This window comes from Lynx canadensis, chromosome A1 (genome assembly GCF_007474595.2).
Source record: "Lynx canadensis isolate LIC74 chromosome A1, mLynCan4.pri.v2, whole genome shotgun sequence".
NCBI lineage: Eukaryota > Metazoa > Chordata > Mammalia > Carnivora > Felidae > Lynx > Lynx canadensis.
The window spans coordinates 132,175,732-132,201,129 of NC_044303.2; the positions used below are offsets into that span (position 1 = coordinate 132,175,732).

At 35.2% G+C, this 25,398-nt stretch overlaps 1 protein-coding gene across 3 annotated transcripts in view; it reads left to right on the plus strand.

Annotated features, from left to right (window-relative positions):
- LOC115518421 (spliceosome-associated protein CWC27 homolog) overlaps positions 1–25,398 on the plus strand; it is a 103,395-nt gene that overhangs the window by 34,298 nt on the left and 43,699 nt on the right. Inside the window, exons 11-13 of one of the 3 annotated variants that reach the window (XM_030321899.1) lie at positions 19,918–19,922; positions 19,959–19,967; positions 21,268–21,277. In XM_030321899.1, coding sequence (XP_030177759.1) covers positions 19,918–19,922; positions 19,959–19,967; positions 21,268–21,277 — 24 coding nt within the window. Of the gene's footprint in view, positions 1–7,587; positions 7,592–7,703; positions 7,725–18,141; positions 18,152–19,917; positions 19,923–19,958; positions 19,968–21,267; positions 21,278–25,398 lie in introns of all 3 variants that reach the window. The other 2 variants (XM_030321897.1, XM_030321926.1) reach the window with 2 other exon arrangements.

The window sequence follows — 25,398 nt, forward strand, 5'->3', positions numbered from 1 at the left end:
TCACCCATCCACCTAGTGTTTTCAAGACATAGCTTCAATATTGCTACAAAATGTATTTTCCAAGCACACATTTTAAAAAGCCAAATTTATGTCATAATTCCAAGTAATTTTTCATTTTGTTGTGCAGGCAACCCAAACAGGAAAGCCAATGCCCCCAATTCAAATGCAGCACAAACTCGACAATGGAAACATCCTATGAAGCTGATGACATGAATCAAGAGCCACCGATGGAGACGACAAAATCAGCACTGTGTATTATTAAAAAGCCTGTGCTGTAAAAGCTCACTGGAGGGACAGAGCAAATAAAAATAAAATGCATTTCAAATACAGTTCGTAATAATACTTCTCAAAAATTCATCATGCACAAAGCAAGACGCAGCTGTGCTTTTGATTTTTCAGTTAATTTATTAAAAACCCACTAAGGTTTCTGATCATGTGCAGAGAAGTTTACTTTTATTTGCTAATTAAGATGTTCCTGCAGTACATGAAATTATGCTAACACTTCTGGAGAAATTAAGGAACTTAAGATAACAAAGACAAGCAAACCTATGCCAGTGTGGAACAATGGGAAATTTTCACATTAGCAACATTACACAAGTCTTTGGATACTTAGCGGCAGTTCGTTTCATGAGACGGTACTGGATACGTAAATCTCGGAGGGAATGGTCTTGTAAAATAGAGGTGGCATGTTTTTAAGTCTCTTAGACATGAACCCTTGCCTTTTTCAGAGGGTTTGTGGGGCGCACAATGAATGTATTGCTTTTATAAAAGCTAACATTCGAGAACAGAGTATGTCACAATACATGATCTTAATAATAAATATTTCAGCTTACCAAGGGATAACCGTAACACGAATCCTTCACTGATAGAGTTCCTAAGGAACTTCTATAATGAAAGTTATCAAACACACAAGTCCTGTGGTTCCACCTAAGCTACTGCAATAATACCACATAGACATCTAGAAATAAAACTACAGTTTCTGCAAATTACAATTGTCTTAAAAGATTTTTACGCATAAGTATGATTTCTATCGTAAGAACACAGGCCTGGGTGTCTGAAGGAATGCACTAAAAAAAGGATTAATTTTCAGCTGGCTCTGCTGAACACATGTACTGTGCGGTGTAAAGTTATGTAGTTGGAAGACTAGCCTTTCACAGTGTGTCAGACACAGCTTCTCTGGTCTGAGAGGGGGAAAAAAAAAAGGAAAGCCCTATTGCACTTGGGCATGCAAGGCTAAGGGTTAGAAACTTGGGACAATTAGGCTGTCAAAAGTTTTACCAAGAACTGGGGATATCTTCTGGACCAGCACTGTGCAGCAGAAGTTTCTGTGATGATGGAAATGTTCTTGTGTCTGCCCTGCTCATAGTAGCCACCAGTCACCTGTGGCAACTGGGCACTTAAGATGTCTCTAGAGCAAATGAAGGATACCTTTTATTTTAATTAATCCAAATTTAAATAGCTACATGGGGCTATACTGAGAAGTTCCAGATCATTATTGACACATCTGCTGCCTATGTTGATTTCATTTTGGCTATCTTGATACACAGATAATAATTATAGTACTATAGATGTTGCCTCAAGTAAAAACCTAGGTTGAGAAAGTTTAGTTGAGGCAGGGGTACAGTTCTACTTTTGTAGTTCAAGGGCAAACGCAGAAGCCATGAATGAAACAAGATGCAGACAAATTGGTCAAGGCCAGCACAATGCTCACGGTCTCCCAAACTCCTCTTTTTTTTTTTTTTTTAATTTTTTTTTTTTTCAACGTTTATTTATTTTGGGACAGAGAGAGACAGAGCATGAACGGGGGAGGGGCAGAGAGAGAGGGAGACACAGAATCGGAAACAGGCTCCAGGCTCTGAGCCATCAGCCCAGAGCCTGACGCGGGGCTCGAACTCACGGACCGCGAGATCGTGACCTGGCTGAAGTCGGACGCTTAACCGACTGCGCCACCCAGGCGCCCCTCTCCCAAACTCCTCTTAACCTGTGAGACATACAGGAGCTGGCCGTGGCTGGATGTGTCCTGAGTTGTGCCCCTGGAAAGGCATCCCAATTCTCTGGCATTCTGCACATTTTTAAAAAAGGTGGGAGGCAACAAATGATGGTCAGAAGACCCTGGGTTTTGTGTGATTACAATTGTGCTGGCTTAAGAAGCGTACTCTCCTTGGTTGCCAACTGCCCAGGGAGATTGAATCTCAGCACTGGTACTAGTTATAGTCCCTGCCAAGCCAGGTCACCTGAGGGAGAGACACAGGGCTCAACCAGTGGACCAATTGGTATGTGTCTCTGTTGCTTTCAGTTGGTGCTTCACACATTGAGACAAAATATTAAGCAAGACGTCTTATCAAATCACAGCCGAGTCTATACAATGAAAAATATACTTTAGATGATTTATTTGGGTGTCACTAACCTAGTGACAGAATTTGAATCAGTCACAAATAATCTAAAAATGTAAAACACATTTCAAAGTATGTACTTATGCATGTAATTCTGGGGACGTGTCTGATAAAGAACACAGTAGCTTTATGTGTTTTTAGAAGACTTAAGTCACTGGAATTTTTGGTAATAATCAAATCTTAGAAAGAAAAGTGGGTCTAGAAGAAGAGTAGAAATAACAGGACATAAGAGGCTCAAATTATTTTCTATGCGGTCTTCTTATGAGAGCAATTTCATCTTTGAAAAAAATTGTTTAATAGGATTTCGAAGTGGATGAAACCAAACCCCAATAAAGGCCATATCTTTCCTTAAAACTCTCTCATGGTGTCTCATTGCTTACAGATTAAAGTTCAAGCTTCCAAACACGGAACATAAGACTTCGTTCTCTTGTTCCTGAGAACCTAGAATGGTAGTCTCAATTCTTACCACATCCTGCCTTACATAATGCTTGTAATTCTTGACACACACACAACTCAAGTTTTTTTTACTGTGATCTTTGTTCACAGTACCCACTCGTCCGTAAATGCCATGAGTTCTATCTTCAGTCTCCATCAAAATCCAAGTCAGCCATCATTTCTTTAGGTAGCCTTTTCTCACTTCTCCAGACTAAGTTAAGTATCCTTCTGTGTTTTCATGAACGCATGTTCAGGTCAATCACTGGATTTATTATACACTGATGTGTTCTGTTGTTTCTCCCACCAACTAAACTATGAACCCCTTCAGGGAAGCAAGTGAGTCTTATTAATCTCTGTATCCCCAGTACTTAGCAGAGCGTTTGCTATGCCAGGCACTCAGTCAATGTTTGCTGAAGAAAGGAAGCAATGACATTTTCATCAACATTATTAATAACTCTTCAATCTAGTTAAAATGAAAGTGACCTAGGGTTATATAATTTTAGACGGAGTGAACCGTAAATATAGACACATAAAATTGTTTTATTCCTTATTTATTGATGTTTTGGCCTCAGAGAACCAAAGCTGTGAACAGATGTACATTAGGGGCAAGAACTAGGGATACCTCTGAGAGATTTCGTCAAAAGAGGATACGGAGAAAAGAAACAGGGAATTTTGTGGGGAGTGGATCCATCAGCCCAAAAGCAATAGCCTGAGTATTTAGACAATCAGGTTACAGATACAAATCTAAACATAAAATCTATATGCATCTGATCAAAAAGACATACACTGGTTGCTAAGAATGTAAACCAAATATCAATTACCTGCTTAAAGAAGTTGAATGTGTTTAACAGGTATATTAATAAATTCAACCTTTACCAATACAGAATGCTACCTGCCTACCTACAGCAATTTCTAAAATGAATAATATTACTTGAATTATACTAACATATTGATAATCATCTACATTAAGGACTGGAAGGGTTCTCAGAGATAATTGGGTATAATATATTACAGATCAAATACACCAAGGCCCAGAGAAGCTAAATAATTTAGTTGAAAGTCACGAAGGTAGTTAGAAAGGCCAGGACTTTTTGGATTTTTACTATTAAGTTCAGTTTTCCTTCTGCTACGTACATACTGCCTCATAGAAAATCTCACTAATTTCTCCTAAAATTTATTAGTGAGATTTATATCCAATCCCAACAAGATCACTTTACAAGAAAACCAGTAAAAAGAAATAAATTTTATTCAGATGACAGGTTTTATAAACTATTCTCATACTATGGGGAATTTACTCAAGAATAATTCCAAGAATGTATCTAGGGGAGAAAATTACTGAGCAATAAAATTTTTTAATTTGCACACTGTATTAGTTAATGGTGCTGAATTTTGTAACTCTTTTGGACCATTATCAATTGTGTTCCCATTCAGAAAACAAATCTAATGAGCCAATTTATAATCTCTACGATTAACAGAAATAAAATCACAAATAACTTTAGATTACTTTTGTTTCACTATAATTATTAGCATTTTTAACCATGTTAAAATGGGATGAGGCCATCCTTGTGCATGCAGCATTTTCCTATCATTTTAAGTTTTTTATTTTTTTTCATTATGATAATGAAAGAACCGTATTTTCAGAAAATACAGCTAAAAAAATACTGAAAATACAGCAAAGGCCAAACAAACAGTTAAAAATGTAATAACTTAATAACTCTATGTTTCTCTCTCAACACCTGACTAAACTATTTAAACAAAAGAGTTTCTTTCTGAAGAGGCCATATGATGAAATTAGGTGATGGAAAAGCTAGAAGAGTGAAAGCTTCCTCAGCTATAAAGCTAGAAGAGGGATGTGGGTGTAGCTTCCCTAGATCTCAGCATGGTAAGCAGATATTACGAGGAGCTGTGAGCTCCCCCAGTGTGAGTGAGGTCATGTGAGCAAGGGGAGCTGGATGAAGAAAGAATCAGTACATTTTTCCAGCTTGTGAGGTTACATGTACTTACCTGGTTTCACCATAATGAATTTGCCTGACGCCATGTCTGTAGGTTAGTAATCTGAAAATTTATAACTGCACCACAGTGAGTACATGCAATCTTTGGTGCTGTGTCATGATAAGTGATTGATGTTTGATGCTGCTAAGTGCTTAACTCACTGGGCGTAAGGGATATCCAAATATCAAGCAAAGTAAGTAACACTGATCATTGTGAAATTAAGTGTAAGAAACATTTATATCTACTGATATATGCTTGAAAATGCTTACTCATATAAAATTTTCATTGTTATAAAGGCTTTCATGATGCAACTCCCTGGCTCTTATATTTTAAAAAGTACAGAATAAAATTCTTAACCCTAAATTTTTGTCACTGCTCTTAAGGTCTAAGAATGAAGTAAAAGAGAGAAACACCCCAAACTGGTCATTTTTGAAACCATAAATTCAGTGTGAAACCTGCTTCAAAACTACAAATTATTTTAGACAAATAAATATATATTTCACATTTATAAAAAATTTCCACATTACTCATAGAAACAAGCTTCATAAAATTTACATACAGAATACAATAAAAATCAGTTCTAATAATGATTTAGCTGTCATCCTCCTAATTAAAAAGTTCTGTGTTTGAGGTATCACTTTAAGAGATGCCAATATGGCACATTTGTAAAACAACCCAGGAGTCTATCCTAAATATTCTACCCAACACAGCATCATCTCTGCAAGACTCTGAGAGGCTGGACTACGCTTGTCTTTTTAAAAGAGGAAGAGAATTTTAATTGTTACAATAACAGAGGAGGCAGGTACTAGACACTCTGCATTTCATGTAACAGTAAAACTTCCTTATAAGTATTTTCATTATCTTCTTGCCAATACCATTCGCTTAAAATGTCCTAGTTAAGACCAGTGAAGCAGCTTCATTTCCTATGACATCCAAAAAAGTTTCAAGATTTAAAAATGACAGTGAAAAACTTCACTATTTTTATACATTACCATAGGAAATAAAGCTATTAAATTTTTCAGAGTCAAGAGCAAAACATTATCCCCTACCTCATTTTATCACTGGAAGGTGGACACTTGATTGAGCAATACTCATTAACTGCTAGGTAGATTACCTGTGTTGACTGGAGTAAAGCCATTTACAATCAACTTATAAAGTAACAACACTAGTCAGACACAGTCATGAATACCAAAAATGATGTGTTTTGTATGTATAAATATCTATATTTGGGGTGTGGCTATCAAGTAGTAAGACTGATTCAATACTTTAGAGTCAGCACATTAAAAATCTATTGCCAGAAGACAATGGTCCCATATACGAAAAAAATGTCTATATGGAAAAGGCTGTGATTTATTGCAAAGCATGATTATATAGCAAATTCCAAGGAAGGTCAAATAATTTCTAAAACCAAATTTTAAAATTTAATGGCTTAGGCTGAAGATTCAGTTACTTTTTGCAGATCTCAGAAGGATTAGGGGTGGAAGAATGCTTTTCCTTTTTTCTCTTCTTTTTTTCCTTTTTGTGGTGTTTCCCCCTTTTTGACTTATTCTTTTTTTCTTTTTTCTTTTCTTCTTCTGATATTTTTGTTTCTTTTGTTTTGAAGTGTCCTCTTCAGTGGAACTGGATGAATAAGACCTATGGGCAATAATAGAGACTGACTGATAACTGCATTTATGGCTAATAGCTAAATTTAAATGGGATTTAACTGCCTGAAATCATTCTTGGAGCAAAGTGGGGTATAAACAAAGAAACTCGAAATGTGCTTTATATATTTGTATTCTCTTAAAATACAGACTTCAGAATTTTTGCTCCTTGGTCATAGAAGCTGACAAAACAAATAACTCTATTTTGCTCAACTCTAGTATTAAGTTTTAAACTCAGTAAGGATGCAGTAATTTTTCTGTGATTTTCAGCTTTTCATCCTGTTGTACCCTTCAAAATCTTATAAGCTAAACAAAGTGGTATTTACCAAGCCTTTATCATATATACAATTCATTTACATACACAATAACTTGTTAGCATATTCTCTTAAAAGAGCTACAAAAGGATGCAATTATGTAAAAAGGGCTATATGTGTACCTTGGTAAAAATGGGTGAAAGCTGAAAATTAGCTAAATAAAAGGACTTCTGTTAAATTCCTGTTCAAGTGATACAGATGAGCACTTGCATTCCAAAGTAATTTTCACTAGTTACAAAAAGAGATGTTTTAAATGCATACAAGTAGGGGCGCCTGGGTGGCACAGTCGGTTAAGCGTCCGACTTCAGCCAGGTCACGATCTCACGGTCCGTGAGTTCCAGCCCCGCGTCGGGCTCTGGGCTGATGGCTCAGAGCCTGGAGCCTGTTTCCGATTCTGTGTCTCCCCTCTCTCTGCCCCTCCCCGTTCATGCTCTGTCTCTCTCTGTCCCAAAAATAAATAAACGTTGGAAAAAAAAATAAATTAATTAAAAAATAAATAATAAATAAATAAATGCATACAAGTAAATGAAGATGATTTATCATTATTCTTTATTTTCTAATATTCCTCTAATACTAGATTTGGAAAAAAACTACGCAATTCCTTCCTCTAGTATTAAAAAAGAGAAAAGTAACAAAAAACAGAAAAGCCATCTCTTAAGATCTTATATAAGTAGGTATACAACAATCTCCCCACACCCAAACTCTAAATGTGTCAGAAGACAGAAACTGAGTCAATTAAAAATAAAAAATAAAAAGACACTTTTTTTTTTTGTTTTTAATGTTTATTCAGTTTTGAAAGAGCGTGAGCAGGGGAGTGGCAGAGAAAGAGGGAGACACAGAATTGGAAGCAGGTTCCAGGCTCTGGGCTGACAGCTCAGAGACCAATGAGGGGCTCAAACGCACAAACTGCAAGATCATGACCTGAGCTGAAGTCAGTTGCTTAACCGACTGAGTCACTCAGGCGCCCGAAAAAAGACAGCTTTCTAAAAAGGTAGTAGTGAGCTAACCGTTAGAAGTTAAAGCCCAAACTAAGAAAACCTGACACAGACCTACAGTAAGCAAGAAATAAATGCATGAGACTTCAAGTCTGTGTCTGTCAGTGATTCTCATGAATTACTTGACTGAATTTCTTGTTTAGAAACTCCGAGTTTTCCCTCATTTCTGTAATGCTGTATTTCTTTCTCCATTTTGTCTTACTTAGACTTCTGGCTGTTTCCTGGTCTTATTTTCTCATGTATTCTCTTATTCCCTCTTCATCTCTGTTATTGTCAACTCTTGCTGTTTTCCTGTTTTAAAGACCCTACTTGACCTCTGGATTCTGAGTAGAGCTTGTTTGTACATTTTTCTTTGGCTTTTTTGGTCCTGGATTTTAATTTTTAAGGCCCGGTGTTAGACTTGCACATAACAACTCCAAGAGGTGGCAAAATCTCTGCTGAGTATGACTAGAAAAGTTCATTTAATTTCAGGCCCTGTCTGAGGTCTGTGAGACCCAAAGTAGAGAGGCTCAAATAATAATCTGTTACAATAAAACAAGTATCTTAGAATTTGGAAGAAAACAGATAATTTTATTTTGTCTATACACAATCCTTGCTGTGCTAATGCAAATGATTCAACAATACATTAGTCCGACTATAAAATACACTGACCTCTATCTTCCTATTAGCTTTTATGTTAAATATTATTTGACTCCCAACACTTGAGAGAAATGAACTTTTCTAAATTATGAAGTAGCTGAGGTGTTGAAAGGTATGTATTAAATGCTCTATGAAGTAACACCTGATTTTCAGAACTTACTCTAGAGAACTAGGGTCCAAGTCAGACATTATTATTGTCAAATACCTTAAAAGATATCTGTATATATACGTTTATTCTAGTATATATGAAACTGTACTTGTTAACCATAAAAGAAGCTGCTTCTTAATTCTTGTGATCAATTGCTTTAACCAGTTTGTTAAAAGAGCTGATACTAAAAATTCATTGGTGGCTGATGTGGGTTCTGAAAGACCTGAATGAATTTTTAGAATAAGTGGGTACGTAAATCCTATTAATAACTTTGTAGCCATTGCAATGATATTTTGAGAATACAAATACTTAAGCCCAACTTTATACATAATGAGGACAAAATATATATGTAAAGAATTTAGACATCATCCAATTAAAAGTGTGGCTGATGTTTTAAACTCTAAATTCTAGAACACAAATAGAATACATAAAAGAAGGGGGGGGGCTATTATTTATTTATACCTTAATTTGCTCCAAGAAAAAAAATTCAAGGTGGCTGAGTATTGACTTTAGTTTTGATTCCTCAAGGACTGTTATTTTACTGAAACAACTGAATATCTGATCCCCATTAAGGAAAGAATTAGTGTTAAATTAACTGGACTACACACAAAATATTAAATTTTATAATCCATCTGGGATTCACAGTCCTGCTTTTAAAAAACAATGATGTTAAAAAAATACCTTTTTCTTTTTTTTTTCAACTTGATTTCTCTTTGCTTTTTGCTTTTTTCTTCTCCTCTTCTTCATTTACTCCTGTGTATTGAGGGGAAAGAATCAGGACACCATGAATCTGTACACTAATATGGTATGTATACAGTTTTTCCACTTTGGTTACTGGTTGATGAATTTTATTGGTTAGGATACTGCACTTCTCTTGTAACAGTTTCTCCTTTCTTGTTTTTCAAATTGAGGTATAAATTGACATATAACATTGTTTATTTTCAGGCATACAACATAATGGTTTGATATTTGTACACATTCCAAAATATTTGCTGTAAGTCGAGTTAACATCTGTCACCATGTTACATACATACCAACAACATTTTTTTCTTGTGATGAGGACTTTTAGGATCTACCCTCTTAGCAACTTTCAAACATACAATACAGTACTATTAACTACAGTCAACATGCTATACATTACAACCCCATGACTTATTTATAACTGGAAGTTTGTAGCTCTTTTATTTATTTTTTAAATATTTGTTTTTAAATAATCTCTCCCCCAACATGAGACTCAAACCTACAACCATGAGATCAAGTGTCCATATTCTATCCACTGAGCCAGCCAGGCACCCCGGTACTCCTTGACCAGCCTTATCACCTGCCTCTAACAACCACAAATCTTTTTCCTTTATCTCTGAACTTGGCTTTTTTATGTGTTTGTTTCTTTTTTAGATTTCACATATAAGTGAAATCATATAGTACTTGTCCTTCTCTGACTTATTTCACTTAGCTTAATACCCTCAAGGTCCACTGATTATTTTTATTTATTGAGAAGCTTATAAAAATATTACATGCTTTTTATAAAAATTTCAACTACTACTAGGTACATTAAATAAAAAATTCAAGGGGTGCCTGGGTGGCGCAGTCGGTTAAGCGTCCGACTTCAGCCAGGTCACGATCTCGCGGTCCGTGAGTTCGAGCCCCGCGTCAGGCTCTGGGCTGATGGCTCAGAGCCTGGAGCCTGTTTCCGATTCTGTGTCTCCTCTCTCTCTGCCCCTCCCCCGTTCATGCTCTGTCTCTCTCTGTCCCAAAAATAAATAAACGTTGAAAAAAAAAAAAATTAAAAAAAAAAAATTCAAGTACTCACTGCTAATTCCTACACCGAATCAATGTCAACAGTTGGTGGGTACTATTTCAGGTCTTAAAAAACAAAACAATACAATCAAATACAGCTTTTTTTTTTTTTTATTTTTTAAAGTAGGCTCCATGCCTAGCCTGACGGGGCTTGAACCCATAACCCTGAGATCAAGAGTTGCATGATATACTGACTGAGCTAACCTGGTACCCCTCAAATACAGGTGTTTAAAATTTTCTTTTTCAAACAAAATGAGGATTATGGTATTCTAGGATGTTAATCACAGGACTGTAAAGAAATCTAATAATATTTATGTCATTGGTACCCTAGAAGGAAAGAATATATACTACTCTCTAACTTGTTTCTGAAATCACAATTTGGTTGTTTTCTGTTAAGCTTGCTCTCCATACAACCAAATATGCACATACAATCACTTATACAAAATAGTTACAAATAAGTCCCAAGTTTTTCTCTTTTTTGAAAGATGGATAAGTGATATTTTATATGGCATATAAAACAGTGGCATGTATAATATTTTGCAACTTATTTCATATTTGTCAAAAATCAGTTGCACAGAAAAAAAGTAAGTTGGACTTCTGCTTCTGGGAAGAGGAGCAAGTGTACTTTTCCTATTTCTCCCAGTAAGTTCAACTAAAAATACCAGACATTGTAAAAACAAACATAAAAACTGAAAAGTAGGGGTCCCTGGGTGGATCAGTCGGTTGAGTGCCCGACTCTTGAATTCGGCTCAGGTCATGATCTCACAGTTCATGGATTTGAGCCATCTGTCAGGCTATGAGCTAGCAGTGCGAAGCCTGCTTGGGATTCTCTCTCTTTCTGCTCCTCCCCTGCTTGTGCTCTCTCTCTCAAAATAAATAAGTAAACTTAAAAACAACAACAACTTTAAAGTAGAAACAAGACAGACTAGCTATGGATCTTGAAATCCAGAGAAAGACACAGGAGTGAGTTCTGTGGAATTCTTGCTTCCTTTAGCCCAGACTTGGAGCTGAAGAAGCTGGCAGCTTTGGCAATGTCAATACAGGTACAGATAAAAAGATTTCTCTAGCCTAAAGACCAAAACAGAGACAGCCTAGTGACAGATAGGTTGTAGGTAACAACTGCCCTTACTCAAGCCGAACACCACAGAAAAAACTGGCACAACCCCCACCCATGTCAGCAGACTCTGAGTGAGGAACCTAGACATTCCCCCTTACCAAGCTGTGATAAGATCTCCCAATTCCTCAGCATGAGTAGTCTAAGTAGGTAACCAGGACCTTTATCACTACCCAGTAAAGAGATCTCCACTAATAGTGTCAATAAAGACCACTTGGGAAGCCTTGACTTCTGCTGCCAGCCAGTAGTAATGAGGTACCCCTCCCATCTATGCTGAAATGATGTCAGAATATATCTAAGAAAGTCGGGGCACTCATCATCACCCAGTAGTAAGTAACAAGACCACTCCCACCATGGGATACCAATGGGGAGCTGGAACTCATCCCCTCACCCAGCAGTAACAAGAAGCCATGACCACTTTGAGTGTTGGCAGAACCTAAGTGAGGAAACAGAACCTCTGTCTCCCCCTGGCAATAAAAAGTCACTTTCTCTTCTGGGGTGGTACCAAAGAAAATCATATAAAAGACAAGGTTTAAGGAAAGCCAACGTTTCATAATACAATATAAACATGTCCAAATTTTGGTTGAAAAGAACTCATCAAAGTCCAGAGATCTTAAATTGAATGAAAAATGAAACAATCATATAACAACACCACAATGAGATTATTTTTAAAATAATCTAAAAAAGATTTTAAAGTAGTCATCATAAAAATGTTTCTAAGAAACAAAATGCTTGAAAGAAGTGAAAAAATATGAAAGCCCCCCAAAATGGGACAAAATCCAAAGAACCAAATAAAAATTTTAGAACTAAAATGACAATAAATGGAATTAAAACACTCAGTGGATGGGCTCAATAGCAGAATGCAAAGCACTGAATAGAAATATCACTGAATGGGAAAACAGAACAATAGAAATCACCCAATCTGAGCAATGGAGAAGAAACAGATTTAAAGAAAAGGAATGAGACTTGGGGATCTGTGGGATAGTAACACAAGATACAATATTTGTGTCACTGGAGACATAAAGAGTATAAAGAAGGAGGGGCTTAAAAAGTACTTGAAATCCATATCGAGATATGAAACTTAAACTTTTGAAAACTAATGAAAAAAAATCTTGAAAACAGCCAGAGAAAAAAATGTATTACTTATATGAATGAAACAATTAGAATGAAAGCAGATTTCTTATTAGAAAGCATGGAAGACAGAAAGAAGTGGCCATTTTTTAAATGCTGAAAGAAATGTCAACCTGGAATCCTCTACCCAGTAAAAATATTATTCAGGAATGAAGGAGAAATTAAGACATTCTCAGATAAGGAAAAAGTAAAAGGATTCGTCACCAGCAGACAGACCCTAGAAGAATGGCTAAAGAAAATTCCTTAAATGGAAAGGAAATGATAAAAGAAGGAACACTGGAACATCAAGAAGAAAGAATAGAATAAGCAAAAACCTGAGTACAAAAGGCTTTCCTTCTCTTGAGTTCCTAAATTATGTTTGATTGTGGAAGCAAAAACTACACCATTGTTTCATGAGGTTTTAAATGTATGTAGAGAATATATTTAGGACAAGTGTATTGTAAAGGAAAGAGGGTAAAGGGACATAAAGGGAGGCACGGTTTCTACTCTGCTTGTCCTGGTAAAAAGACAATACCAGTAGATTGTGGTAAATTATGTAATATAATCTAATACCTAGAGCAACCACTAAAAATGCCATATAAAATATCATAGAAAAATAAAAAAAAAAAACCACTATGGACACAATGTGTCTTTGACACTACAGAAAAATTATATGCAATTCTATAGGTGTTCCAGTGACACTATAGATAAAACTAAAAAATGTTCAAGTAGTAATCCACAGGAAGGCAGAGAAAAAAAAAAAACAAGAATGAAAAAAGAAGAATGAAAAACAGAGTGAACAGAAAACAAATAAAAAGTGGTAGGATTAGCTCTAACATATAAAAAATTACATTAATGTAAAAAAATACCAATTAAAAGAAAGTGGTTGGTAAAGTTGATTGAAAAATATGATTCACCTATACACTGCGTACAAGACTCCCACTTCAAAGAAAAAGATAGACACACTGAAAATAAAAGGATAGAAATGGATATGCCAAACAAGCATTATCAAAGGAAAGCTAGAGTGACTGTATTAAGATCAGATAAAACAGACTTCAGAAAAAAGAAAATTACCAGTGAGAGAAAGGGCCAAAATAATGATAAAAGTTTCAACTCACCAATAAGACATATCCTAAATGTGGATGCACCAAACAATAGAGCTAAAAAATACATGAAGCAAAACTGAGAGACCTTAAAGGACAAACAGACAAATCTACAATTCTCTCAACAATTAATAAATACTACACATAAAGTCAGCAAGAATGCAGAAGAACTCCACAACCATCAAACAATAGAATCTAAACAAGATTTAAAATCACTCTACGCAACAAGAGTAGAATACACATTTTTTTCAAGCACCTACAGAACATAGACCAAGACAGAATATATCCTGTGTCATAAAACAAATCTTAACAAATTAAAAGAACTGAACTCATACAGAGTTATGTCTCTGTCCTTAATGGAATCAAATGAGAAATCAGTAACAGATAACAGGGCAATTTCTAAACAGTTGGAAACAAAACAACACTTTTAAATAATCCACTGGGCAAAGAGGAAGTCTCAAGGAAAACAAAACACACTTAACTGAATGAAACTGATATATAAAATTTGTGTAACACAGCTAAAGCAGTGCTGTGAGGAAAATTTATAGCACTAAATGCTTAGGATAGAAATGAAGAAAAGTTTCAAATTGATTATATCTTAACTTTGATCTCAAGAGCCTAGGGGGAAAAAGCTAAATAAATCCAAAGCAAGTACAAGGAAGAAAAATAATAAAGCACAAGAATTAATAAAATTGAAAACAGAACAAAAAATTAGAGAAAAAGAATGAAACAAGTAGCTGGTTCAATAAAATTGACAAATCTCTAGGAAAAATGTGAAAGAAAAAAACACAAATCATCAATATCAGAAATGAAAAAGGGTTACCACTACAGACCCTATATACATCAAAAGATAAATGAAAGCTATGAACACCCTACAAAAATAAATGTGACAACTTGGAGAGTATGGACCCCTTTCTCAAAAAGCAAAATGCCACAACTCACCTAACGGAAGTAGATGTCAATAACCCTTTAACTATTGAGGAAATTGAATATCTAACTTTAAAACTTCTAAAAAAAATCTTCAGGCCCAGATAACTTCACTGAAGAACTCTACCAAACATTTAAAGAAAAATAAACACTACTTTCATACAAATCTTATGCAATTTTATCCAAAAATAGAAGAGAAGGAAATTTTATCAATACTCTATGTAACTCTTACTCTGATTTCAAAATTAGACTAAAATAGTACAAAGCAAGAAAACTACAGACCAACATCTTTCATGAATACAGATGGAAAAATCCTTAACAAAATATTAGCAAATAGAATTCATGGATACAAGGCTGGTTCAATTTTCAAAAATCAATTAATATAATCTACCATATTAACAAGCTAAGGAAAAATCATAATATCATACTGATCAATGAAGAATTGGCAAAATCTGACAACCATTCTATAATAAAAACTGTAAAAAAATGGGAATAGAGAGAATCTTTCTCAACTTGATAAAAGGCAACTACATAAAACTTACAACTAACATTACACTTAATGGTGAAAGTTTAAGTGCTTTTGCCGTCTAGGATTAGAATCCAGGTAAGAAAGTCATCTCTCACCACTCTTTCTCAATACAGTACTATAAGTTTTAGGTATGGCAATAAAACAACAACAAAAGAAAAAAAAACAAGAAATAAAGACTTATTGATTAAAGGAGAAAAATAAAACCATTCCCATTTGTAGATGATATGATGGTTTACATAAAAAATATCAAGGAATCTATAAAAAATGAAATAATTGAGTTCAGCAAGGATATAAGAGAAATAAACACAAAGGTATTGCCTTTCTACACACTGGTAATAAATACACAGAAACAAAATTCAAAATACACCATTTAGGAGATAAATTGCCTGCTGTAACCGCCCAGTTGTGCCTGTCCACCAGACACCCACTCTCGCAAGAAGAAGCCTCTCTTCACTGTGCTCAGTCTCTGCATCCCTCCTTTGATTGGGTCAGGGGGCTTATTTCTCACAAAAACTACACAGTAATCTATGTAAACAAGTCAAAGACCTACATAAATGGAGAGACAGACTAAGTTCTCGTATTGGAGACTCAACATAGTAAAGATACCTATTCTCCCTAAACTGATATACATGTTTAATGCCATTCATGTCAAAATCTCAGCAAGATTTCTTTCTAGACATAGAATTATTCTAAAAATCTATATGGGAAGAATAGACAGTAGTTAAAATATTTCTGGAAAAGAATAAAGGGGGAAGAATAAGTCTACTCAATTTCAGGACATATTATATAGCTACCATTAATCAAGACTGTTGGCGGTGGTGGAAGAACAGACACATAGATCAAGGGCAGAAGAGAGAACTCAGAAACAAACCCACACAAATATGACCACCTGGTTTTTGGAAAAAGTACAACAGCAATTCAATGGAGGAAAGATAGCTTTCCAACAAAGAGTGCTAGAATAATTGCTTATCTTTTTTTTTTTTTTTTAACGTTTATTTATTTTTGGGACAGAGAGAGACAGAGCATGAACGGGGGAGGGGCAGAGAGAGAGGGAGACACAGAATCGGAAACAGGCTCCAGGCTCTGAGCCATCAGCCCAGAGCCCGACGCGGGGCTGAACTCACGGACCGCGAGATCGTGACCTGGCTGAAGTCGGACGCTTAACCGACTGCGCCACCCAGGCGCCCCCCCCTTTTTTTTTTTTAACGCTTATTCATTTTTTGAGAGACAGAGAGAGACAGAGCAAGAGTGGGGGAGGGGCAGAGACAGAGAGGGAGACACAGAATCCAAAGCAAGCTGCAGGCTCTGAACTGACAGCACAGAGCCTGATGTGGGGCTTGAGCTCACAAACCGTGAGATATTAACCTGAGCCGAAGTTAGATGCTTAACCGACCGAGCCACCCAGGCGCCCTAATAATTGCTTATCTTAAGCAAAAATAATAAAACTTGTCCTAAATATCTCATCTTCTACAAAAATCAACTCAAAATGAATCACGGACTTAAAGTGAAAATGTAAGACTACAAAACTTTTTGGGGAGAGTGCAAAAGGTGATTTTAAAGCATGGGGAAGGACGGTGGGCAGAGAGAGCTGCACTGGGGTTGTCAAGAATGAATGGTTATTATATACCATGGACTTGGAGGAGGTAGAGTCAAAAGGTAAGTTTTCAAAAAGATTTTCACATGCTAAAGACTCACAGACTACTGGAAGCCTAACTATTGTCAAACTAAGGTTGTTTTTCTCTCTAGAAAAGCATTAAGACAGTAGGGAGTTCCTGGATTTAAGGCTATTGATGGAATTGCCTTTTTCTTATAAACTGGTGGAGAGTCTAACCAGTTTAACCATTTGTTTTTTGTCCTTTCTTGTTTTGGGATAGCTGGGAGTATCCAAGGAATACCATACATGTACTACCTGGGGGTGGTATGATAGCTTGTAAAAAAAAGTAAAGGGGACCATCTTTGGGATCTAAAGATAGGAAGAGTTCTTATCTTTGACACCAAAAGTAATCTAAAAAAGGAAAAATTGAGAAATTGGACTTTATGAAAATTAAAAACTATTACACTGTTCAAGACCTATTAAGAGGATGGAAAGATAAGCAACATATTAAGAGAAAGTATTTGCAAACCAGATATCCAACAAAGGACTAGAATCTAGAGTACATAAAGGATTCAACAGTAATGAGATGATGTTTAACATCATAGCAATCAGGGAAATGTAAGTTAAAATCACAGTGAGATATAACTTCACACCTATCAGAATGCTAAAATTTTTTTTTAAGTTTATTTATTATTGGAGGGAGAGCATGAACAGGGAAGGGACAGACAGAGAGGGAGAAAGACTCTCAAGCAGGCTCTGGGATGTCAGCATGGAGCCGGACGTGATCTCCAGCTCAAGAACCCTGAGATCATGACCTGAGCCGAAATCTAGGTTGGATGCTTAACTGACTGAGTCACCCAGGTGCCCCTATCAGAATGTTAAAAAAAAAAAAAAAAAAAAAAAAAGACAATATCAAATTCTGGTGAGGCTGCAGAGAAACTGGGTCATTCATACATTTTTGGTAGGGAAGTAAAATAGTATAGCCACTCTGAAAAACAGTCTGGCAGTTTATTAAGAAACTAAAGATACAAATACCATAAAACCCAACAATTGTACTTCTGGGTATTCATTTCATAGAAATGAAGATTTCTGTTCACCCAAATCCTGTTAATAGCAGCTTTATTTGTAATAGCCCCTAATGGTACACAAGTCAGATATCTTCCAGTGGGTGAAGAGTTAAACAAACTATGGGATATCTATGTGATAAAACACTACTCGATAATTAAAAGAAACAAACTATTGAAATATGCAGCAACCTCAGTGAATCTCTAGAGAATACAGCTAGCTGAAAAAAATCTAAAAAGATTATACTATATGAATCCATTCATAAAACATTTTTGAAATTACAATATTACAGAAATGGCAAATTTTTGGTTGCCAGAAATTAAGAAGGTAGTAAGGACAAAAGAGAAGTGGGTGTGGCTTTTAAAAAGGCAATATGAAAAAATAAATAAAAAATAAAGATTAAAAAGGTGATATGATGCAAATATACTGTATCTTGACTCTACCAATGTCAGAATCCTGGTTGTGATACTATACTACAATTCTGGAAGATATTATCATTGGCTTGTAAAATTATAAAATTGGCTTGTCAGTTTCTAAAACAGCCTGCTAGAATTTTGATTGCGTTTAGTTTGAATCTATAAATCAAGGGGGGAGAAATGACATCTTAAAAATATTTAATCTTCTATTCCATGAATATGGTATATCTTTTGATTCATTCATTAATTTCCCTCAGCAATGTTTTATATGCTTCAGTCTTGTGCATCTTTTAGTCAGTTTATCCCTAAATATTTCATATTTTTAATGCTATTATAAAAGGTATTTTTAACATTTCAGTTTCTGATTGTTTATTGTTACAATACAGAAATACAATTTTTTTGCCCATTGATTGATCTTATATTCTACAACTTTGCTAAACTTCATTCTTAGGTTATTAGGTTCCAGAAGTTTTCTTTGGTAGATTTCACAGGATTTCTACCTAGACAACTATGTCACCTGCAAATAGTTTTCACTCTTTGTTTTCCAATCTGGATGCCTTTGATTTCTTTTTCTTGGCTTAATCTTCACCACAAAGTTGAGTAGTGGCTAGAATCTTCACCACAAAGTGATGAAGTTGAGTAGAAGTGGGAAGAGCAGACATCTTTGCTTTGTTCCTTATGTTATGGAAACATTCAGTCTTTTACCATTAGGTATTATGTCATCTTCCAGTTTTGTTTTGTTTTTTTTTTTTTTTTTTGATGTCCTTTATGAAGTTGATAAAGTTCCCTTCTTTTCCTAGTTTACTATCAAACTATCAGAAATAGACAGTGGACTTCTTTGAATTATTTAAAATACTGTAATTATCATCTACGTGTTCTTTTGTAAAGAGCTGTTAAAAATGATGAATTACATTGTCTTGTTTTTGAACGTGAAACAAATCTTATACTATTGGGATAAACTTCACTTGGTTATATTATCATTTTCACATATTGTTGGATTTGATTTGCTAAAGTTCTTTTAATTGCCTAAAATTGCTTAAAATTCTGTTTGTGCCTGTGTTTATAGGAATCTACTTTTCTTGTAGTTTCTCAGAGGAATGCTGGTCTTAAAAATTGAGTTGGAAAGTTCTCCATCATATTCAATTTTTAAGATCTTATGTAGAAATGGCATTATTTCTCCTTCAACATCTGGAAGAATTAGGAGAGAAGTCATTCAGCTATGGAGTTTGCTTTGTTGAAAGTTTTTAAGCTAACCATTTAACTTCTTTAATAGATGCAGGCTATTCAGTTCATTTTTGAGAGAGTTTTTATAGTTTGTATGTTTCAACTAATTGTCTATTTAATCTAAGTTGTTCAACTTATTGGCATAAGGTTTTCCACAATATTCCCTTATTTTACTATCTGTATAATCTGTAGTATTACACTTATTTCATTTCTGGTATTGTTTCTTTGTTTTGTTTTTATTTCTTTTCTTTTGTTTTTGTTTTGATTTTTTTTTTTTTTTGATTTTTACCTGATCAGTTTGGATAGCAATTTTTCAATTTTATAGATCTCAAAGAACCAGCTTTTGGTTTTACTAATTTTCTCTATTGTTTTCCTATTTTCCATTTCAGTGATTTCATCTCCAATCTTTTTTTTATTATCTTTCTTCTGCTTACTTTGGGTTTCATTCACTTTTCTTTTTCTAGTGTGTTAAAGCAGAGGTGAAGTCATAAATTTGAGATATTTCTTCCTTCTAATACAGGAAGTTAGTGTTATAATTTCCTTTAGGTACTGTTTTATGAGCATCCCATAAATATTGTGTTTTTATTCATTCAGTTCAAAACTTTGTAATTTCCTTTTGCATTTTTTCTTTGACCCAGTGGGTTATTTAGAAGTGTTAGGTTACTATATTGAGTGAATTTTCCAGGAAGCTGTCACTATATTTCTAATTTAATTTCCTTGTGGCTAGAGAATATATTTTGCATAATGTGAACCCTTTAAAATCTATCAAGGCTTGTTTTATAACACAGAATAAGGTCTATCTAGCTAGACATTCTGTGTGAACCTGAAAAAAATGTGTACTCTGCAGTTGTTGGGTGAGGTGTTCTATAAATATTAAAAAGGTCAAGTTGGCTGACAGTGTTATTCAAGTCTTATATCCTTTCTGATTTACTGTCTACCTGTTCCATCAATTATTGAGAGAGGCATACTGACTGACATCTACAACTGTACTTGTGAATTTGTTTATCCACAAGGATTTTCCGTAGTAGTTCTATCAGGGTTTGTCTCATATAGTTTAAATTTGTTATTAGGTGCATAACCACTTAGTATTCATAAACACTTAGTATTCATATGTCCTCTTCATTAACACTTTTATCATTTTAAAGCAACCCTCTTTATCTCTAGAAACATTCTTTGTTTTGAAATTGACTTGATCTGATATTAGTCACTTTAGCTTTAGCTCGAGATTTTTTTTTTTTTGTAGCTATAATAAGCTCAGAATGACTACTGTAAACATGCCCCTTCCCAAAGTTATAAGAAACAAAGCAAATACATAGCTATGGGAACAATAACCTCTTCCGTTTAGGAATGATGGATAAGGAGTCCACTGACTAGATTATATAGAGAAATTACTTCTAATAAAAACAAAACAATCCCAGAATTTAAGACATCTTTTTTCCTGGCTACTACCCTTAGGAACTAGCAGTGCTTACGATAATAGTGTATGAGAATTCAAGCACTGAAGATGAAAGTTTGATTTAGACAGTTCAGTGTTTCTATACTACCATTCTTAAAACTATTCCACCTCTATTTATTGAAGGTCTTTCTGAGACAGGATATTGAAATGTACACAGGCATAGGGAAAAGAATTTGAGTTTCTGCAAAACAGGAATTTCTTGGTAAAAGATACAAACACTGGAGTAAAAAATTGAAGGCAAAAGCCTCCTTAGCACTTAAATTTTTTAACGATCATCAAGAGTGGCAGTCTCTTGTGTGACATACAGAAGTCGGAGGATATGATCCTGTGTTTAGAGACAACTCTGTAATAATAAGAAAAAACCGTCCAGTAGTACCTGCAGGGTCAGATACCAGATTTTTGTCTGCATATGTCACCAGGTTTGTAGCTACTCCAGCTGCTTTTAAATACTTGACTAGATAGTTCCCAACCTAGATCCATTCATCTAAATTTCCCAATCACTGCTGTGACTTCTAATCAACTACTTTGCAAATATCTTTTGTAGTTTTCTTATAAAAAGTACATTTTGAGCCAAACAGAGGTTTATTTCAATTACCCCATGGATTCATGTAAGCCCTATCTTTATGAACCCTGAAACCACCAGTGTAAGTCATTTACTTGAATCTGATTCCAGCAGTTACTAAAGGAAATAACAAATACAATTATGGTAATATGCAAATATCTCATTTTGGCATTTTTTCCTGGGCAGTGTTCAGTATCAACCATCTTTAAATGATATCAAGTATGAATTTAACATAAAACTTTTTTCATGTGTATTTATTTTTGAGAGAGAGGGTGTGAGGGTCTGAAGCAGGCTTTGCACTAACAGCAAAGAGCTCAACGTGGGGCTTGAACTCAGGAACAGTGACATCATGACCTGAGCCAAAGTTGGATGCTCAACCGACTGAGCCACACCTAGGCACCCATGACATAAAACTTTCATTTATTTATTTATTTATTTATTTATTTTACTTATTTTCATAAAACTTTCTTAACCAAACCAAACCATCAAAATAACCCCAAACCTCCAAATTTGTCAAAATATATTTATTTTCTGGACTGAAATAAAAGAATATCATAAAATATTAAGGGATGTATGAGTAGAGGAACACCTCCTAATTACAGGTAAATAGCTAATTAATATTAAATAACACTAGGTAAAATAGAATGAGAAAAAAAATCCATACTCTTGAACTTCTTGGGTCCTTTGTAAATAGTAAAAATTTACCTTGACTTTCTGTATATTCTAATATAAACAGGTCTTCAAATATTTGCTACTATCATACACAATTCCAAAGGAAAGTTTCTCAGCAAGTTTAAAACACAGTATAAAACCTTAACAAGTTTCCTAGAGTATTGTAGTGTCACTAGACAGTAAGCATTTTCACACATAAACATACACATACACACATTGTGAGTCAATAAGATTGTATAATCCTCATCAGACACTGATTGTTCAATCTTTCCCTGTTCACAGCACTGGTAACACAATTTTAGAACGCTGTACAGGTTCCAGGTTGTTGATTATAATAAAACTGCAATGATTGTACCCACCCATGTCAAGTCCTGCTCTCACATTTTCTAATTTGTGTCAAAAAATTGATATATTTGTCATTTAGCCTATTTTCTTGTTTTAAATGAAAGATTATTTTCTTTTAATTCCCTAAGTATATAAAATGCATTGAAAAATATACAATATAATAGAAATAAATACAAACAGAAGCAAAAAAGAACATAACATACAAAAATAAATTTTGGGTTTTATTTTTTGATGACATTTATCTCTCCTCCCCTTTATGTCTCTGTTTCATGAAAGCAGAACAACTAATTAATGTAAGCACATTAAAAATTCTTAGCTTTCTCCTGGCTCACTATTTTTATTGTCATTAAAAACAAAAACAAAAAGAAAAAGCACACACACACACACACACACACACACAAAACTTAGTCAAGATAGTTGGTACAAGAGCTCCCCACCTTGAAGAACCAAGGCAGGATTCAAGGAACCCTCAGGAGTACTAAAGGATATGGCATGAGAACTCACAATCAATAGGTCAGTGTTTTACCCTGACCCCATCAGACATCCTGAGCAGTAACAGAAAGTTATCAATGGAACTAAGAACCACAACCTCTACACTCCCTTCTTCCCTGTATTTAGGAACCAATTTATTATTTATTTGAGTGGCAGGAGTTGGGGGCAGGGGGGCACTGGGCTTCCACTAGATAACCATGAAATAAATTTGCATCCCCTTAAAAAATGTTTAATGTTTATTTATTTTTGAGAGAGAGAGAGAGAGAGAGAGAGAGAGAGAGAGACGGAACATGAATGGAGGAAGGTCAGAGGGAGGAAGACACAGAATCTGAAGCAGGCTCCAGGCTCTGAGCTGTCAGCACAGAGCCCAATGTGGAGCTTGAACTCACGAATGGTGAAATCATGACCTGAGCTGAAGTCGGACTTAACTGACTGAGCCACCTGGATCCCTTTTATAATACTTTATTACTGAAATCTGCATGATATACAGGAATGAGCACTCTCCTGAGTGGGAGTCATGATACTGGGAAACAAGTTCTGAGCCTCTAAGTGACCATAGGCAAGTGTACCTTTTTAAGAAAGAAAATCTACATTGAGTCAGTCATTTTCAGCGTGAAAGTAAGGGAAAGCTGATTCGAACAAGGAAGTTTTATCCCTTCCTGGTGATTATGGTATGTTAACTCCCTCCCTTTCCTGCCAGGGTAGATTTGTCCCAGGTGTTCATATTGACAAATCACCTCTAGAATAAACCTCTATTCACGATGACAGTGTACTTTATCCTTCAAGATTCATATGGTGAAGGAAAAAAAGTGAAGAACCAAAAGACTGGATAATCTCCACGGTAGCAGAGCAGCACACTACGGTGTAAACAGTATAGGACCAGTAGGCAAGAAACAGAGATCACGGTGCTGGCTTCACTGTGATGTTAGTCACTTGGGAGTCATCTGTCTTCAGTTCCTTTTCTGTAAAACTAGGTTTAAATTATGTGTTTTCTAAGAGGATTACTAATTCTCAAGTTTTTGTTTTTGTTTTTTTGGGATTTGGGGGGTGGCGGTTTCTGTTTGTTTTTTGTTTTTAGACACAGCAGTGTAGATGGATGGGGTAGAAACTGTCCTTGTGGAATTGGCAATCTTGGGCTTTCTCTCCTAGAATCTTCAGCTTTGCTCCTTCAGCCTGCTCTCTATGCCTGGTGCCTGTCTTCCTGAGATCTCCTTTACAAGTGACCTAGGGACTCCCTTCCTATCTCCTCTACTTCCTATAAAGTCTTCTTTCTTAGGGTATATTCCCTTACTTTGGTAGAAACCTCTGGAATCAGTGCTCTCAGAAAGGGTATGTGAGAGATAATTTTTTTTTTTTTTCATTTTGAATGTCTGCCAATGCCTTTATTCTATTCCACACTTGGTTGATAATTTGGTTGGGTATATCATTCTAATTTGGATACAACTTTCCTTCAAAAATCTGAAAGCATTATCCACATCTACTAGCTTCCAGTATCACTTTAGAGAAGAACAAAGTTATTCTGACTCCTGATTTTTTACCTATGACTTGTTTTATCCTTGACTCTGGAAATTTCAATTATATTCTCATTTCCTATGATATGAAATTTTGTAACACTGTGCCTTTATGTGAGTCTAATTTTAACACTGTGCTTAGTACTGGTTAAACCCTTTCTTCTGGAAACTAATGTCCTTCAGTTCCTGGAAATTCCTTATCTATTCTCTATCTGGGACTCATGTGAATGAAGTATTTCCTAGACTGATTCTTCAATTGTCTTAACTTTTTTTTTCCTTCCCTTGTTTTGCTTGTTAGATTTATCTTCCATCTCTGTTAAGTACTTTATGTCTGCTTCTTTTTTAATTTCCAAAAGTTCTTTTGCTGATTTGTTCTTTTTATAGTATCTTATTCTGTTTCATGGGTGCTATATCTTATCTTTCTATAAAACTGGATATTAATGATTTCTGTTTTTTTTCCTTTCACAGCCTGTGTATCCTTCAAGCTGACTTTTTTTGTTCATTGGTTGGTTTTAGTATCTATATTTCACTGGAGAGTCTTTCCTCAGAAATTTAGTGCTTGATGTTTGTCTAAAAAGCTGAAGCTTTGAGCAAGCAAAGCATGGAAATCTCAGCTTAACTGATAATGTGACTATGTCATGTCTTTGGTCATTGTCTTTATTTCTTTTTTCTTAGACTGGTCAGATCTCCCAGAGATAGATCTTCCGATCTTCTGCCTGGGTGATACATGTCTGGGAACCAAACAGGTGAAGATGGCTGGAAGGTTCTCACCTTTAACTTACTGTTTTCATATGTGTTTGGTATATCTCAGTTTAAAGACCCTTTGTTTTACCTGTCTAGAAAACAGAGCTGCAATAGCCTACTGAGGTAATGGAGGGAAGCCATCTGGCTTCACAGAGTAGGGAAAGGTAACTGAAGGGAA